Source organism: Neofelis nebulosa, chromosome 10, assembly GCF_028018385.1.
Source record: "Neofelis nebulosa isolate mNeoNeb1 chromosome 10, mNeoNeb1.pri, whole genome shotgun sequence".
Taxonomy (NCBI): domain Eukaryota; kingdom Metazoa; phylum Chordata; class Mammalia; order Carnivora; family Felidae; genus Neofelis; species Neofelis nebulosa.
The window spans coordinates 6,732,471-6,749,513 of record NC_080791.1 but is presented as its reverse complement, the minus strand read 5'-3'; the positions used below and the strand labels follow the sequence as shown (position 1 = coordinate 6,749,513).

Here is a 17,043-nt window from a genome sequence, read left to right as displayed (position 1 = left end):
GAGCTTAAAAAGGATACAAAGTAAGCACCAAAGTTTAGAAAACTACAAAACCAGCAGACTTGTGAGGGTCAGCACAGGGGCTACAGATGACGAATGTTTTTAAAGATTTTCTTAAAAATACTCTTAAAGCTCACAAAAAGCAGCATTTCTAAGTATATATTCTTCTGAAACGAGAACACCTTCATGAAGCTTGGTGTCAGAACGCCGACACCTCTAGTCCCGCTTCAACGTTCCCTGTGGCAAAAGGCGGCATGTGAGCGAGGAAAGGGAACAGATGTATTAATTTCTGCTGTGCCCAAGTGGGTGCAGGGGAGGACTCTATGCATAATTACAGCTGCTAAAGAAATCACAATTCAGGGGGAGAAATGCTGGTAGCCGGCAAAGGTCTCACTCCCCAACATTATTGATTAAAGGAAGAGAAAATGCATATTGTGCAATTAGTTTACATGAAAAGGATGCTTCCCACACGGTCACACTAAGCAATACCGTCCAATCCTTGAGGGCCACTGTACTGACAGGAATCAAAATGAAGAAGGGACAGTAAGAAGATGACAAAATGGTGACTAGGAAATGAAAGCTCCTTCAGGAAGCTTCCAGATGGGAGGGGCCAACATGGCAGAGAAGTAGGGGGATCCAAAGTTCCCTCCTCTGTGAAACAAAGCAGTGTTGAAACTGAAGGACTTTGAATTCTGAGAGTCCGGGAGGAAAAGAGACAGTCACTTCCAGGGACCCACAGGGACAACCTGACTGCCGTAAATGCATGATTCTGAACTGGGAGAGATGAAACGAACGGAGGAGAGGGATTCCCTTCTGCAGAGACACAAAGGGAAGAGAAAGTGCAGCTGGGGAAGCATAGGACTGTATCTGGACAAGAGAAAAACCTCAAACCAGGACGGAGAAAAAGCCCATCTCTAACTGCAGGGCTTGCTCCGGACTGGGCCAGCTGTCCGGATCACGCGACTGGGCAGGAGGGGAGCCAGCCCCAGGCTCGGGGACTAGGTCGTGGGTACAGTCCGCAGTAGGAGAAAGCGATCCCCTCCCTGGAGTGCTGCGGGAAAGGGCAAAGCCTGCTGCGCCTGCCAGTCGGGGACCACGTATCCGGCAGCATGGAAGGGTGCTTCCCCAGTACCCGGGCGCAAGGAGCGGGAGTTTGAGTCCCAGCCAAGCCCCAGGCATGGGAGTCGGTGGAGCAGGACAAACCGCCTGGTCTGCGTCCTCATTTGTGTCCGTGGCACAGTGAGGACGGCTCGAACAGAGTGGTTTGGAACACCAGGTCTGCGAAGAAGAGACTGGGGGTTGCCATCACCACCAAGGGGGGACTTCAGCTAACAGACAGCAGGGCCCACAGCGGAGGCGGGACCCGCCTACACCAAACCACGCCCCTCCGCGCCGCGTGCTGTGTATCTACGGGAACAGGATTGGCGCTGAGGAACCGGACGCCCCCTCGTCCAGACCTGAGCTGCTGCATTGCCTGGATTACTTCTCGGATAATTCTAATTATATACATATATTCTTCCTTCCTTTTCTTCTTTTTCTCTCTTCCCTCCTCTAGTCTGGTTACTCTGGTTGCTGCTTTGTTTAAGCAGACATATTTAATCCATTTTCTTGATACATGTTCCACACCTCCTTCTTAATTCTCCATTCTCTCTCTCTGGATTAAGCTGTATAGTTTCTCTGTCTGGATAACTTTATTTTCTTTTCTTTTCCCCCACTTCCTTCTTTATTTTCCCTTCTCTCTCTCTGGATTAAGCCAAAGAGTTTCTCTGCCTGGTCAATTTTTATTTTTTCTTTCTCCCCGGCCCCTGTCATTTCTCTCTCCGTATGGGATAAGGTCTCTTCCAACAGCACTGCCTCCACCCTATGGTTTACTTGCAGCTGGTGTTTCTGTTTCTGGCTTTTCGTTTGTTCGCGTGTTTTTGTTTTCTGAGTTTTGTTTGTTTTCCTTTCCAGGGCTACTTGAATGAACAAAAAGCACACTTAGTGGAGGGTTCAAAACACCACTACTGTAGGGAGATTTAGAATTTAGAATAATAGTCATAATACTAATCGCTGGCGGGCGCCTGAGTGGCTCAGTCGGTTGAGTGTCCGACTTCAGCTCAGGTCGTAATCTCACAGTTCGTGAGTTCGATCCCCGCATCGGGCTCTGTACTGACAGCTCAGGGCCTGGAGCCTGCTTCGGACTCTGTGTCTCCCTCTCTCTCTGCTCCTCCCCTGCTCATACGCTGTCTCTCTCTCTCAAAAATAAATAAAGATTAAAAAAAATAAAAAAAAAAAAAGATTAATCGCTGGACTTGAAAAAAGCATAGAAGACAGCAGAGAATCTACTGCTGTAGAGATCAAGGAACTAAAAAATAGTAATGATGAATTTAAAAATGCTGTAAAGGAGGTGCAAAATAAACTAGAGGCAGTCACAGAAAGAACTGAAGAGGCAGAGGGGAGAATTAGAGAACTAAGTGGCTCAATGAAACAGAACAACATCCGTATCATAGGAATTCCAGAAGAAGAAGATAGAGAAAAGGGCCGAAGGTGTGCTTGAAAAAATCACAGCTGATAACTTCCCCAATCTGGGGAAGGAAACGGACATTGAAATCCAGGAGGCACAGAGAACTCCCTTCAGACGTAACTTGAATCTATCTTCTGCACGACATATCACAGCAAAACTGGCAAAATACAAAGACAAAGAATTCTGAAAGTAGCTAGAGATAAACGGACCTTAACCTACAAGGGTAGACATATAAGGGTAGTAGCTGACCTATCTACTGAAACTTGGCAGGCCAAAAAGGAATGGCAGGAAATTTTCAATGTGATGAATATGAAAAACATGCAGCCAAGAATCCTTTATCCAGCAAGCCTGTCATTCAGAATAGGAGAGATCAAGGTTTTCCCAAACAAAACTGAAGGAATTCATCACCACTAAACCAGACGTACAAGAGATCCTAAGGGGGACTCTGTGAGTGTTACGGAGACCACAAAGGACCAGAGACATCACTAGAAGCATGAAACCTACAGACAAGACAATGGCTCTAAACCCTTATCTTTCAATAAGAACACTGAACATAAATGGACTAAATGCTCCAATCAAAAGACACAGGGTATCAGAATGGATACAAAAACAAGACCCATCTATTCGCTGTCTACAAGAGACCCATTTTAGACCTGAGGACACCTTCAGATTGAAAGTGAGGGGATGGAGAACCATCTCTCATGCTACTAGAAGTGAAAGAAAGTTGGAGTAGCCATACTTATATCAGACAAACTAGATTTTAAACTAAAGACAGTAACAAGAGTTGAAGAGGGCATTATATAATAATTACGAGGTCTATCCATCAGGAAGAGCTAACAATTATAAATGTCTATGTGCCGAATATGGGAGCCCCCAAATACATAAAAAAATTGTTTACAAACATAAGCGATCTTATTGGTAAGAATTGCAGGGGATTTTAATACTCTACTTACAACAATGGAAAGATCATCTAGACAGAAAATCAATAAAGAAACAATGGCCCTGAATGATACACTGGACCAGATGGACTTGACAGATATATTTAGAACTTTTCATCCAAAAACAGCAGAATATACGTTCTTCTCGAGTGCACATGTAACACTCTCCAAGATAGATCACATACTGAGCCACAAAAAAAAAAACCCTCAATAAATACAAAAGAATTGAGATCATACCATACACACTTTCAGATCACAATGCTATGAAACTTGAAATCAACCACAGGAAAAAGTTTGAAAAACCTCCAAATGCATGGAGGTTAAAGAACATCCTACTAAGGGGCGCCTGGGTGGCGCAGTCGGTTAAGCGTCCGACTTCGGCCAGGTCACGATCTCGCGGTCCGTGAGTTCGAGCCCCACATCAGGCTCTGGGCTGATGGCTCGGAGCCTGGAGCCTGTTTCCGATTCTGTGTCTCCCTCTCTCTCTGCCCCTCCCCCGTTCATGCTCTGTCTCTCTCTGTCCCAAAAATAAAAAACGTTGAAAAAAAATTAAAAAAAAAAAAGAACATCCTACTAAAAAACAAATGGGTCAACCAGGCAATTAAAGAAGAAATTAAAGGGGCGCCTGGGTGGCGCAGTCGGTTAAGCGTCCGACTTCAGCCAGGTCACGATCTCGCGGTCCGTGAGTTCGAGCCCCGCGTCAGGCTGGACTGATGGCTCGGAGCCTGGAGCCTGTTTCCAATTCTGTGTCTCCCTCTCTCTCTCTGCCTCTCCCCCGTTCATGCTCTGTCTCTCTCTGTCCCAAAAATAAATAAAAAAAAAAAAAAAAAAGAAGAAATTAAAAAATGTATGGTAACAAACGAAAATGAAAACACAACAATCCAAACCCTTTGGGATGCAGCAAAGGCAGTTCTAAGAGGGAAATACATTGCAATCCAGGCCTATCTCAAGAAACAAGAAAAATCCCAAATACGAAATCTAACAGCACACCTAAAGGAACTAGAAGCAGAACAGCAAAGAAACCCCATACCCAGCAGAAAAAAAGGAATAATAAAGATCAGAGCAGAAGTAAATAATGTAGAATTCAAAAAAACAGAACAGATCAATGAAACTAAGAGTTGGTTTTTTGAAAAAATAAACAAAATTGATAAACCTCTATCCAGGTTTCTCAAAAAGAAAAGAGAGAGGACCCAAATAGATAAAATAACAAATGAAAATGGATATATCACAACCAATCCCTCAGAAATACAAGCAATTATCAGGGAATACTATGAAAAATTATATGCCAACAAACTGGACAACCTGGAAGAAATGGACAAATTCCTAGATACCCACACACTACCAAAACTCAAATGGGAAGAAATAGAAAATCTGAACAGACCCATAACTAGTGAAGAAATTGAAAGTTATCAAAAATCTCCCAACAGGGGCGCCTGGGTGGCGCAGTCGGTTAAGCGTCCGACTTCAGCCAGGTCACGATCTCGCGGTCCGTGAGTTCGAGCCCCGCGTCAGGCTCTGGGCTGATGGCTCGGAGCCTGGAGCCTGTTTCCGATTCTGTGTCTCCCTCTCTCTCTGCCCCTCCCCCGTTCATGCTCTGTCTCTCTCTGTCCCAAAAATAAATAAAAAACGTTGGAAAAAAAAAAAAAAAATTAAAAAAAAAAAAAAAAAAAAAATCTCCCAACAAATAAGACTCCTGGACCAGATGGCTAGTCCCGGGGAATTCTACCAGACATTTAAAGCAGAGTTAATACTTATCCTTCTCAAGCTGTTCCAAAAAACAGAAATGGAAGGAAAACTTCCAGATTCATTCTATGAAGCCAGCATTATCTTGATTCCTAAACCAGACAGAGACCTCATAAAAAAGGAGAACTATAGGCCAATATCCCTGATGAACATGGATGCAAAAATTCTCAAGATACTAGCAAATCAAATTCAATAGCATATACAAAGAATTATTCACCATGATCAAGTGGGATTCATTCCTGGGCTGCAGGGCTGGTTCAATACTCACAAATCAATCAGTGGGATTCATCACATTAATAAAAGAAAGGATAAGAACCATATGATCCTGTCAAAAGATGGAGAAAAAGCATTTGACAAAATACAACATCCTTTCTTAATAAAAACCCTCAAGAAAGTTGGGATAGAAGGAACATACTTAAACATCATAAAAGCCATATATGAAAGGCCCACAGCTAATATCATCCTCAACGGGGAAAAACGGAGAGCTTTCCCCCTGAGATCAGGAACACGACAAGGATGTCCACTCTCACCACTGTTGTTTCACACAGCACTGGAAGTCCTAGTATCAGCAGACAACAAAATGAAATAAAAGGCATCAAAATTGCCAAAGAAGTAAAACTTTTTTTTGCAGATGACATGATACTCTACAGGGAAAACCCAAAAGAGTCCACCAAAAGACTCCTAGAACTAATACATGAATTCAGCAAAGTTACAGGGTACAAAATCAATGTACAGAAATTGGTTGCATTTTTATACACCAATAAGGAAGGAACGGAAAGAGAAATAAAGAAATGGATCCCATTTACAATTGCACCAAGAAGCATAAAATACCTAGGAATAAATCTAACCAAAGATGTAAAAGACCTGTATGCTGAAAACTATAGAAAGCTTATGAAGGAAACTGAAGAAGACACAAAGAAATGGAAAAATATTCTATGCTCCTGGATTGGAAGAATAAGTCTTGTTAAAATGTCAATACTACCCAAAGCAATCTACACATTCAATGCAATCCCAATCAAAATTGCACCAGCATTCTTCTCCAAGCTAGAACAAACAATCCTAACATTTGTATGGAGCCACAAAAGACCCCAAATAGCCAAAGTAATACTGAAAAAGAAAACCATAGCAGGAGGCATCACAATCCCAGACTTTAGCCTCTACTACAAAGCTGCCATCATCAAGACAGTATGCTACTGGCACGAAAACAGACACATAGACCAGTGGAATAGAATAGAGAACCCAGAACTGGACCCATAAACGTATGCCCAACAAATATTTGGCAAAGCAGGAAAGAGTATCCAATGGAAAAAAGATAGTCTCTTCAGCAAATGGTGCTGGGAGAACTGGACAGCAACATGCAGAAGAATGAAACTAGACCACTTTCTTATACCATACACGAAAATAAAATGGATGAAAGACCTAAATGTGAGACAGGAAACCATCAAAACCCTAGAGGAGAAAGCAGGCAACGACCTCTTTGACCTAAGCAGGAGCAATTTCTTACTTACTTGACACTTCCAAAGGCAAGGAGATTAAAAGCAAAAATGAACTATCGGGACCTCACCAAGATAAAAAGCTTCTGCACTGGAAAGGAAACAATCAACAAAACTAAAAGGCAACCATGGAATGGGAAAAGATATCTGCAAATGACATATTGGATAAATGGCTAGTATCCAAAATCTATAAAGAACTCACCAAACTCCACACCCAAAAAACAAATAATCCAGTGAAGAAATGGGCGGAAGACCAGAATAGACACTTTTCCAATGAAGACATCCACATGGCCAACGGACACATGAAACAATGCTCAACGTCATTCATCTTCAGGGAAATATAAATCAAAGCCACACTGGGATACCACCTCACACTGGTCAGAGTGGCTAAAATGAACAAGTCAGGAGACTATAGATTCTGGCAAGGATGTGGAGAAACGGGAACCCTCTTGCACTGTTGATGGGAATGCAAACTGGTGCAGCCGCTCTGGAAAACTGTGTGGAGGTTCCGGAAAAAATTAAAAATAGATCTACCCTATGACCCAGCAGTAGCACTGCTAGGAATTTACCCGAGGGATACAGGAGTGCTGATGCATAGGGGCACTTGTACCCCAATGTTTATAGCAGCACTTTCAACAATAGCCAAACTATAGAAAGAGCCTAAATGTCCATCAACTGAGGAATGGATAAAGAGGATGCGGTTTATATATACAAGGAATACTCCTTGGCAATAAGAAAGAATGAAATCATGCCATTTGCAGCAACGTGGATGGAACTGGAAGGTATTATGCTGAGTGAAATACATCAGTCAGAGAAGGATAGATTATCATGTTTTCACTCATATGGGGATCTTGAGAAACTGAACAGACCATGGGGGAAGGGAAGGGGAAAATATAAAATAGGTACAAACAGAGAGGGAGGGAGGCAAACCACAAGAGACTACTAAATACAGAGAAGAAACTAAGGGTGGGTGGGGGGGGTAGGAGAGAGGGAAAATGGGTGATGGGCACTGAGGAGGGCACTTATTGGGATGAGCACTGGGTGTTGTATGTAAGCCAATTTGACAATAAATTATATTCATTAAATATTCATTAAAAAAAAAGTATGCTTCTAGTACAGCATGGCAGCATAAAACAACACCAATGCCAACACAGTGCTGAAGACAGAATGGCCGATCACGTGCTATGGCGAAAAAAACCATGGAAAAGCAATTTTATCTGGGGTAGGAAGGGAGAAAGCTGTCAATCAGCACAATGATGCTAAATTTTAAAAACCGGAATTTTTACAGTAAATATTTTTGAAAATGTTTCAGCAGTCAGCGCTCACCTCCCGTCTCAGTTCCCTGGTCAGCGCTCACCTCCTGTCTCAGTCCTCCGGTCAAGGCTCACCCTCTGTCTTAGTTCTCTGGTCAGGGCTCACTGCACACAGCAGACCTGCCCTCAGGGGAGAGGCACAGCATCGCAGGAACCACATACCTGGAGAAAAGCTCCCCGATGTTTTCGAGCTCTCCAATGGCCTGCAGCCTGCCGAGGGTGGGGTAGAGCGAGTACACGGACTCGAGGCTGCCCCTACACAGCTCCTCCACTTCTCTCACCCTGGGGGCAAAAGACAAGACGCTTGGGACACGAAGAGGCTTGCAGAAAGATCAAAGTTCAAATCTGTGGATACAGAGTTGCTTTGCTGGCTGTGCTGTTGACCTCATGCTGTGGAGGCCCCAGCATCCTGCGGCAGAAACACCATCCTCGCACGGACCTGTACTGCAACCCGGCCCTAAGCCGCAGGCTGTCTAATCTGTACTCCCCTGCACCTAGGTTTCTTCGCTTTCAGAATTCTTCTGAACATTAGAGAATACACATAGAAAGAGCCTAACAAAATGGCCAGCACATAATAAGCACCAAAATAGCAGCAAATATTTTTGTAACCAAATACAGGATTTAACAGGTCACTAACTACTGTTAAATAAATAGTATGTTACCTGTGTTTAACCTGTTATAGTTAAGTACCTTCTGGTGTATTACCTCATTGCGCCTCATAACAAGCCTAAGTATTGGTAAGTACTAACCACAGTCAGCACTTAACAAAAAGAACACCAGTGCTAAGAGGTAAATGCCATACAACTACCAACGGAGGCGAGGTTACAACTCTTGAGACACAGAGGCCCAGGAATGGGACAGAGAGGTGGGAATCTCGTTCTCGAGGGCTGTACATAAAGAGCTGACCTGGTCCCAAAGGGAATTTTTTTTTTTTTTTTTTTATAAATTTTTTTTTTAACGTTTATTTATTTTTGAGACAGAGAGAGACAGAGCATGAACGGGGGAGGGTCAGAGAGAGGGAGACACAGAATCTGAAACAGGCTCCAGGCTCCAAGCTGTCAGCACAGAGCCCGATGCGGGGCTCGAACTCACAGACCGCGAGATCGTGACCTGAGCCGAAGTCGGCTGCTTAACCGACTGAGCCACCCAGGCGCCGCGGGAATTTTTTTTTTTTTTTTAAGGAAAGAACAGATTTGAACCACATGAACAAGTAAAAAGATCTTATCAGAAAAAAAGAATGTAACAATTTATGTAAGCACCTAACATGAGCAAGCTCCTCCATCTAAAACAAAAAATAAAAAGGTACTACTATAGAGTGTGTGTGTGTGTGTGTGTGTACACACACACACACACACACACACACACACACACACACCTGACAAATATGAATAGAGAATTCTCTCATATAAAACTGCTGAAACACAGAGAATGCCCTTCCAAGATACGGAAAACACCCACAGTTCCTATTAAAAACATTCCTGCAGAAGATAAAACTCATCTGAGCAGTTACTTCTCAGATGTACATAAGCTACAAAATTGTTACTCACAGGATTTCGCCTCCCCCTTCTGCACTGTTTGAATCCCAACACTGACTGGCATGATTTATTCCACAGCGAAGGTGTTGCCTGACAAGAGGGTAGGAATGACGAAGACACAACCTGACCAAAGCCACCAAGTTCTTACCCTTCAGCAGTGCAAATTCGCATGCTGAAATTACTCATCAAGTTTTCAGAAAAGCAGCCATGACACTAAATGTTAAAATACAGTAACTCTTTTTACAATACCTGGCATATCTGAGACCTTCATAAAATGCGGAGAATTCTCTATCTCTCAGAGACTGTAGAGCATTGTACACGGATTCATGGTAACTGGTTCCCTCCATTCCTTTACTGAGATAAGTAAAACATAAGAGAAAAAATATATTTAAAAACAAAAAGTCTTAAAATGTACATGTATATACAATATAATTGCACCAAAAAAACAAAATTTGACAACTAAAATTAAGGCGTCTCCATTTCAAACAATGCATTTCTAGAAATTCTGGCAAGAAATACAAAGAATCTTGTGGATCATTTAAATTATTCAGGCAGAAAAAAGTGTATTTCTCAGATCTTTTGCCTGGTTCTAATTCTCACTTATTCAGCGAACACCAACTATGTGCCAGGGGGCACCAGGCTCCAAAGCCGGGGCAGAGCCGGGGGGGAAGGGGGTCCATGACTGGACAGGTCAGATAAGGTCGCCATTCCCATGGAGCTCATGTTGTGGTTCAGAGAAGATGGACAATAAATAAGCCAGACGCTGACAAGGAACGTGCAGAGAATTAAAACGGTAACAAAAGAGAAGGACCGGGTGGCAACTTGAGATGGATGGTCAGGGAATGTCTGAGACATGACACTGTCCTACTAGAATCTGCATGACGAGAAGCCACACCAGGGGCAACAGGGGCAACAGGCAGCAGATACATTCAAGGCCTTTACGTACCAACAGCCTGGTGTGCAGGAAGAACACAGAGAAAGCCTACGTGCCTGAAATACAGCAGGCAGCGGGAACAGTATACGGTGACTTAGAGAGGAAGCAAGAGTAAATGCTATAAAAATATGAAAGCGTATCTCTCTAATCATATAGCAACCTAACAGTCTGAAATCTGAAAGACACTCCAATTGATGAAATTTTTTTCTGTGAAGGCAATTAAACATACAATTAATATGGTTTCATTTTTTGGTGCCTATGTCATCAAAAGACTTTTTACATAAATGAGAAATCTTTTCTAAGATCAGGTGTTTGGCTTTCCATTTGGAGCAAATGGTGATGTTACATACAGGGCTACAAACGGTATCTTCCCATGTTCCGGGATTAGCAGTATTTTTTCATGAAAGAAAATATCCCATCGCTAAAGATAAGCAGTCTTAGGAGTGCTGTCCAGCCACGACGGTGCTACCTGACCGCGGGGACTGGGAAGCGGAAAGGCTATACTTCTCTTTGGGTTCATAAACAATCAATGAGAAGATTCTCAGGAGAAAATACATTTTACATTTCTATTTTCAAGTATGTCTGGCAGCAGGCGAGGGGGTGGGGGTGGGGGCGGGGAGGGATGCCCTGATGGAATTAGAGGGTGTAACTCAACCCAGGTATGTGAACTGCTTACTGCTGTCACGTTTAAGCCACTCGGGCATCTCTATAGCCTGCAGCATGTACAAAACACGAGAAACCCCCCAACTCTTGTTATGCTCACAGAGTAAGTTTAAAAACAGTTCGTTAAAGGGGTGCCTGGGCGGCTCAGTCCATTAAGCATCTGACTCCTGATTTTGAGTCAGGTCACAGTCTCACGGTTCATGAGTTCGAGCCCTGCGTCAGGCTCTGTACCGTCAGCACGAAGCCTGCTTAGGATTCTCTCTCCTTTTCCTTGTCTCTCTGCCCCTCCCCTGCTGATGCACGCTCTCTCTTTCCCTTTCTCTCACTCAAAATAAATATATAAACTTAAAAAAGAATAAAAACAGCTCATCGGTTACAACCAGAAGAAAATGTCCAAGCTCTTACTTGGCAGAAACACAGTGGTCCCACTGCATATTCCTCCACGCTGCTTGGTAACAGAGCTCCTGCAGCTCTGCACACCACTCTTTATTTTCAAGGTCTAATCCTTTTAAATAGACGGAAAGGATATGGCAGAGTCCCAAATTCTGCAGGGCCTAAGCAGGAGTTAAAAAAAAAAAAAAAAAAAGTAGTCAAAGATAACAAAACTAGCGAAAAAATAACGGCCAAACATGAAAAGTAGGGGCGCCTGGGGGGCTCAGTCGGTTCAGCAACCAGCTTCAGCTCAGGTCATGATCTCATGGCTTGTGAGTTCAAGCCCTGCACTGAACTCTCCACCCTCAGGAGCCTGCTTCAGATCCTCTGTCTTCCTCTCTCTCTGCCCCCTCCCATGCTTGCACCCCCCCCCCCCGCCTCTCTCAAAAATAAATATTAAAAAACAACAAAACATGAGAAGTAACTTTCACAACACCATCACTGAAAATCCCAAGTACCATTTCGTTTGCTCTCCCCGAAACATAAAGACAGAAATTGAAGCCCGGCTGAGGGGCGCCAGCCAGCAGCACAGATGACAGCCTCCGGACCACCTGACATACAGACTACGAGCAAGAGTTTACGTGAGGCTTTCCACGGAAAGGACGTAATCCACCACCTGCCACGCTGCGTGCTGGCGAGGAATGTCTTCTGCTGGCTAACGAGACTGCGATCAACAAACTCACACCATCTTTCAGGTCAGCGACCCTCTGGGTTTTGACCCCAATGCCCGTGTCCAGAGTTTACGTGGCCGGCTGAAGACGCCACCCATATACTGAAATCCCCTCACGCGACACAGGACTTCACCAGAGCAGAAGAGAACTCACCTGGATGATTCCTGCCTGGCGGGTGGATGAGGAGATTGCCGACTCAAGGTCATATGTCACCAAGGCTTTCCCCCACATGGCTTCATGCTCGTACGTTCGCAGCCTGTAATTACAGATTTCCAAGGTACCTCTGAGTTCTACCTGCGTGTGGCTCCTTCACAGAATTACCATCCCGCCATCCAGAAGCATGGGTTTTACCTGGTAAGGGGCTGGAGCATCTTCCCCCCACCACAGCCGTACAAGCTATCTGGCTCTCCGATACTTCTATAGATTTCTAAGAGCAGATCCTAAAAACGGGGCAGCAACATAAATTGGAGATGGGAAAAATACCACTTTATGAATTCAACAAACTGGAAATTGTATCATTACCAACACGTCTCCCAACTACACATTATTGTCATAAACGTAAAAGATAGTGATATGGAAATGTATACCAAAGATGTGAATCGGCAACACAACAAACAGATCCCAGACAACAGAATGGCTCCCTGAAAAGAACTGATCACAATTTCATGCATTAAATAAGAAATCAACCTCAATTTATCAGGCTTTCAAACACATGCATAAGTAATCGTTAAAACAAAAACAAAGAATCCTATCAACAGCTAAAAATGGACACAGGAAAATGACATCTGCAAAGTCTGACTCTTGGAAACTGAATGTAGTAAAAATAAAGGTCATGAACTTTTCTTTCAAAGAAAACTCAAAACTGAATTATTGTACAATTGGTAAAACACAGTAAGGATAAAGAAGCAGCCTGATGACTCTAATCTTTGTTGTAAAATGTACACAGAATGGATTCTGTTTAAAACCATCTCCGTAAAATAAAAATGAAAACAGAAAGACAACAGAAGATTGGAAAAACTAGAAACCTCTGCACAGAAAACCAATCAAGCAATTTTACTGCTTAATGGTGCTTGCTCTGGGAAATATTTACTAAATACAACTTTATGGATACCGGCATAAGTCTGTAATTCTAATTCTTTTTTTTTTTTTTTGTTACTGTTTATTTATTCTTGATAGCACAAGTGTGAGTTGGGGAGGGGCAGAGAGAGAGGGGGAGACAGAATCCAAAGCAAGCTCCAGGTTCTGAGCCATCAACACAGAGCCCAACGCAGGGCTCAAACCCACGAACTGTAAGAACATGACCTGAGCTGAAGTCGGACGCTCAACTGACTGAGCCTCCCAGGAGCCCCTGCAGTTTGAATTCTAATTAAACTGTTTTTATTCATGAACGTGAAATTGAGCCCTTGGTGCTGGAACGTTCACTACCCAGCTTAGCGCAGTAGCCAGCCTAGCACAGAAAATACTGCAAAAACTCAGCAAAAGAGGGTAAAACTATAAAAAAGCACAAATGGAAAAGAGAAAGGAGAATGGGATCAACAGTAGAGAACATACAAGACGCCAGGAGAGGCTGATGGTGCTGAGGGTTAGTGAAACATCAGAGAAGATGCTGAAAGGAAGGCGACCCCCACGCTAGTAACACAAAGTTCACAGGGCCCACGAGCAAGTGCTGCTTCTGGGAGGAGGTTAGTCTTTCACAAGTCCAGCTGTTAAGGAAAAGGAGGCCAGAAAGGGTGACAGAAGAGAGAAATGACTTCTTTTTATTTTTTTTAATATTTATTTATTTTTGAGAGAGAGAGACAGACAGACAGACAGACAGAGACAGAGAGTGAGCTGGACAGGGGCAGACAGGGAGACACAGAATCCAAAGCAGGCTCCAGGCTCTGAGCTGTCAGCAGAGAACCCGACGCAGGGCTCGAACCCACAGACTGCGAGATCATGACCTGAGCCGAAGTCGGACGCTTAACCAATTGAGCCAACCAGGCACCCCGGAAATGACTTTATTTTTAAGTAGGCTCCATGCCCAAAGTGGGGCCTGATCCCACGACCCTGAGATCAACAGTCACGAGCTCTACCAACTGAGCCAGCCACGCGCCCCTGCAGGGGAATGACTTGAACAGAAGTGTGACAACGTCTGGACACCTCCAGAGGGAGCAGAGTACAGTGAAGAGTAACTGCTCTGAGAAAGAACTCATAAACAACGAAGCACAGGAAGGACTGTGTTGACTAGAAGGAGAAAGTGTTTCTCCACTTTAACAACAGGAAAGGTTACACTGAGCGATGCAGGGGGATTTCGTGTTTGATGGGGAGATGTGCTGGGACTTCGTCTCTACCTCCCCGGTTTTCTTCGAGAAGCAGGAGGCAAGCTACAAGCAAAAGGGAAGAGACAGGGCGCCTGGGTGGCTCAGTCGGTTAAGCGTCCGACTTTGGCTCAGGTCATGATCTCGCGGTCTGTGAGTTCGAGCCCCGCGTCGGGCTCTGTGCTGACAGCTCAGAGCCTGGAGCCTGTTTCAGATTCTGTGTCTCCCTCTCTCTGGTCCTCCCCCATTCATGCTCTGTCTCTCTCTGTCTCAAAAATAAATAAACGTTAAAAAAAAAAAATTAAAAAAAAAAAAAAAAAAAAAAGGGAAGAGACCAAGTGGAGAGCTAGAAACAGTCATTTCAGAGGACTGAGCCGACCAAAGAAATTCAGTGAAAAAAAAAAAAAAAAAAAAAAAAAAAAAGAAATTCAGTGAGAATGGCCAACTTAGGAGTAGGCATGAAGAGATTTATGGAAGGGGTTCCTGGGGGGCTCAGTCGGTTAAGTGTCCAACTCTTTGTTTCAGCTCAGGTCATGACCTCATAGTTCGTGGGATCAAGCCCTATGTCGGGCTCTGCACTGACAGTATGGAGCCTGTTTGGGATTTTCTCTCTCTCTCTCTCTCTCTAAATACATAAACATTAAAAAAAAATTTATAGAAGGAATCAGCCCTGCGATGTGACATACAATAAACAAGTAAACAAATGAATATATGATTACAAATGTTAAATTCTATAAAGAAAAGAAACAGGCTACTGTGGCAGAAAAATCTGTATGAGATAGGTGGTTTTACTTCCAAGTGTCAGATGAAGGAACTCAAGGTTGGAAAGGGGGAGTGATCTGCACAAGATTTTACAAGCGGCAGGGTCAGGATCAGAACTCAACTCTGTCCACCCCAAGGCCTAACGTTTAAACTGTGAGCTTACGTACAGGACACTCAGCCCAAACAGTAACGTCAGTCTGAAAATCAAATGACGTCTCTAGCATCTCTATAATAAAATAATAATACAAAATAAATAGTATCACAAATAATAAGGTCTCTGTAATATTTACCTGTAAACTTATTCCAGTTTCTTCTTTACTTTTTTCACTCAAACTAGAAATCGTTGTATTTTGGCTTGCTTCTTCAAACATAAGGCTTCTGTTTGTCACAAGAGCACATCTTTTAATGAAAATATACTATTGTGAAGCTTACTAACACACACACACACTATAGCCTTGAATGAGAAAAACTAACCAAGATCACAGATAAAACATAATGAACCATTCGTACTTTAAAATGTAATACGACTCACACCTAGAATGGAAAAAAATTGTGAATATTAATTCTTCTCATGATTATCAAATATTAATGACAATCTCATAGACAGGAAGGCCATATGTCAAACTGCGCTTATTTATAGGGCCAGGCCTGTTTAAAAATAAATGCTCTCCAATTTATAATGTTCTGTCAGGGGTTTTACCCGAAGTTCAACCTCATTAATAATCACGGGCACACAAGACCACACCGAGACACCACATAACAAGCGATAAATCGTTAAAAATTAGGAAGTGTGATAATACTAAGTGTTCACAAAGAGGGGCATGGGTGGGATCCACCCACCCAAGGTTATAAAACCACTAAGTGACAGGAAGGAGGCACAGATCTGGGTACCCCAAGGCCTCACCTTTCAGCCCTGCACGTACATACACGATATTCAGTCCCATCAGTTAATTTCAACTCCCAAGTCATGTCAGCTATAAAGTTGGTGACAATAATTATCCCATGTATAAAATCAATAGTAACCTAAGTGGGAGTGCCTCTGTTATTACTTATCAATTGATTCCTGTTTGGCTCCCTCCTTCAAATGTAAGGCTTTCTACGGATCCACTCCCACAACTCCATTTCTGACAAGTATGCAAATAGCTGTGACCACTTTCAGAAACAATCTGGCACTATCTTGACAAGGCTGAACTTCTGCATCCCCTGCAGCCCAGTAGTTTTCCCCTTAGACACAGATCCTGAACCGGGGAAGGAGGAAACGAATCGTGGTGCACCGCCCCCCGCTGGGACACGCAGTGGCAGTGACAAAGTACTGACCACAGCAACACACGACATAGATAAATCTTACAAAGATACCGAATGGAAAAACAAGTTCTAGAAAAGCACACACGTAATTTGTCATGAAGCTCAAAAATGAGGAAAACTAAACTATATTTATGTATTCATATTCCTAGGATAAAAACAGCACCTATAAGAATGAACACAAAACACGAGCTCATGTTCACCTCCCGGAGGGAAGACAGAGGGATGGGACAGAGGAGACTGCTGCCTGACAGAAGAGTAGCGACAACATCCAATTTATGTGTAGCTATTACATCTATTTTCCTTATTGGCAGGTCATGCAGAAAACAGTTTTCAGAGGAGAAATTTGGAGAGCAGGGGAGACAGTACTAGAGGTTGTAACTTTGTCCGTCTAAGGCTGTAATTAATCCAGGAAAAACAGAGCCGCCAGGACCTGGCAGACGCTGCCTCAAGTACC

At 43.3% G+C, this 17,043-nt stretch overlaps 1 protein-coding gene and 1 long non-coding RNA gene across 10 annotated transcripts in view; both read right to left on the bottom strand.

The window, feature by feature from the left end:
- The window catches only part of ATM (ATM serine/threonine kinase), a 131,349-nt gene that overhangs the window by 27,599 nt on the left and 86,707 nt on the right, over positions 1–17,043 (bottom strand). For 8 of the 9 annotated variants that reach the window (XM_058686669.1, XM_058686670.1, XM_058686664.1 and 5 more), the window contains 6 exons: positions 15,575–15,683; positions 12,577–12,665; positions 12,379–12,481; positions 11,528–11,676; positions 9,775–9,879; positions 8,153–8,272 (listed from right to left, as the gene is read on the bottom strand). In XM_058686669.1, the coding sequence (XP_058542652.1) occupies positions 8,153–8,272; positions 9,775–9,879; positions 11,528–11,676; positions 12,379–12,481; positions 12,577–12,665; positions 15,575–15,683 (675 nt within the window). The remainder of the gene's footprint in view (positions 1–8,152; positions 8,273–9,774; positions 9,880–11,527; positions 11,677–12,378; positions 12,482–12,576; positions 12,666–15,574; positions 15,684–17,043) is intronic. The other variant, XM_058686668.1, reaches the window with a different exon arrangement.
- On the bottom strand, positions 1,616–8,143 carry LOC131486772 (uncharacterized). Its single transcript, XR_009249438.1, has 2 exons — positions 6,349–8,143; positions 1,616–1,791 (listed from the first exon to the last, which is right to left on the bottom strand). It is a non-coding gene; the product is annotated as an uncharacterized LOC131486772 (long non-coding RNA).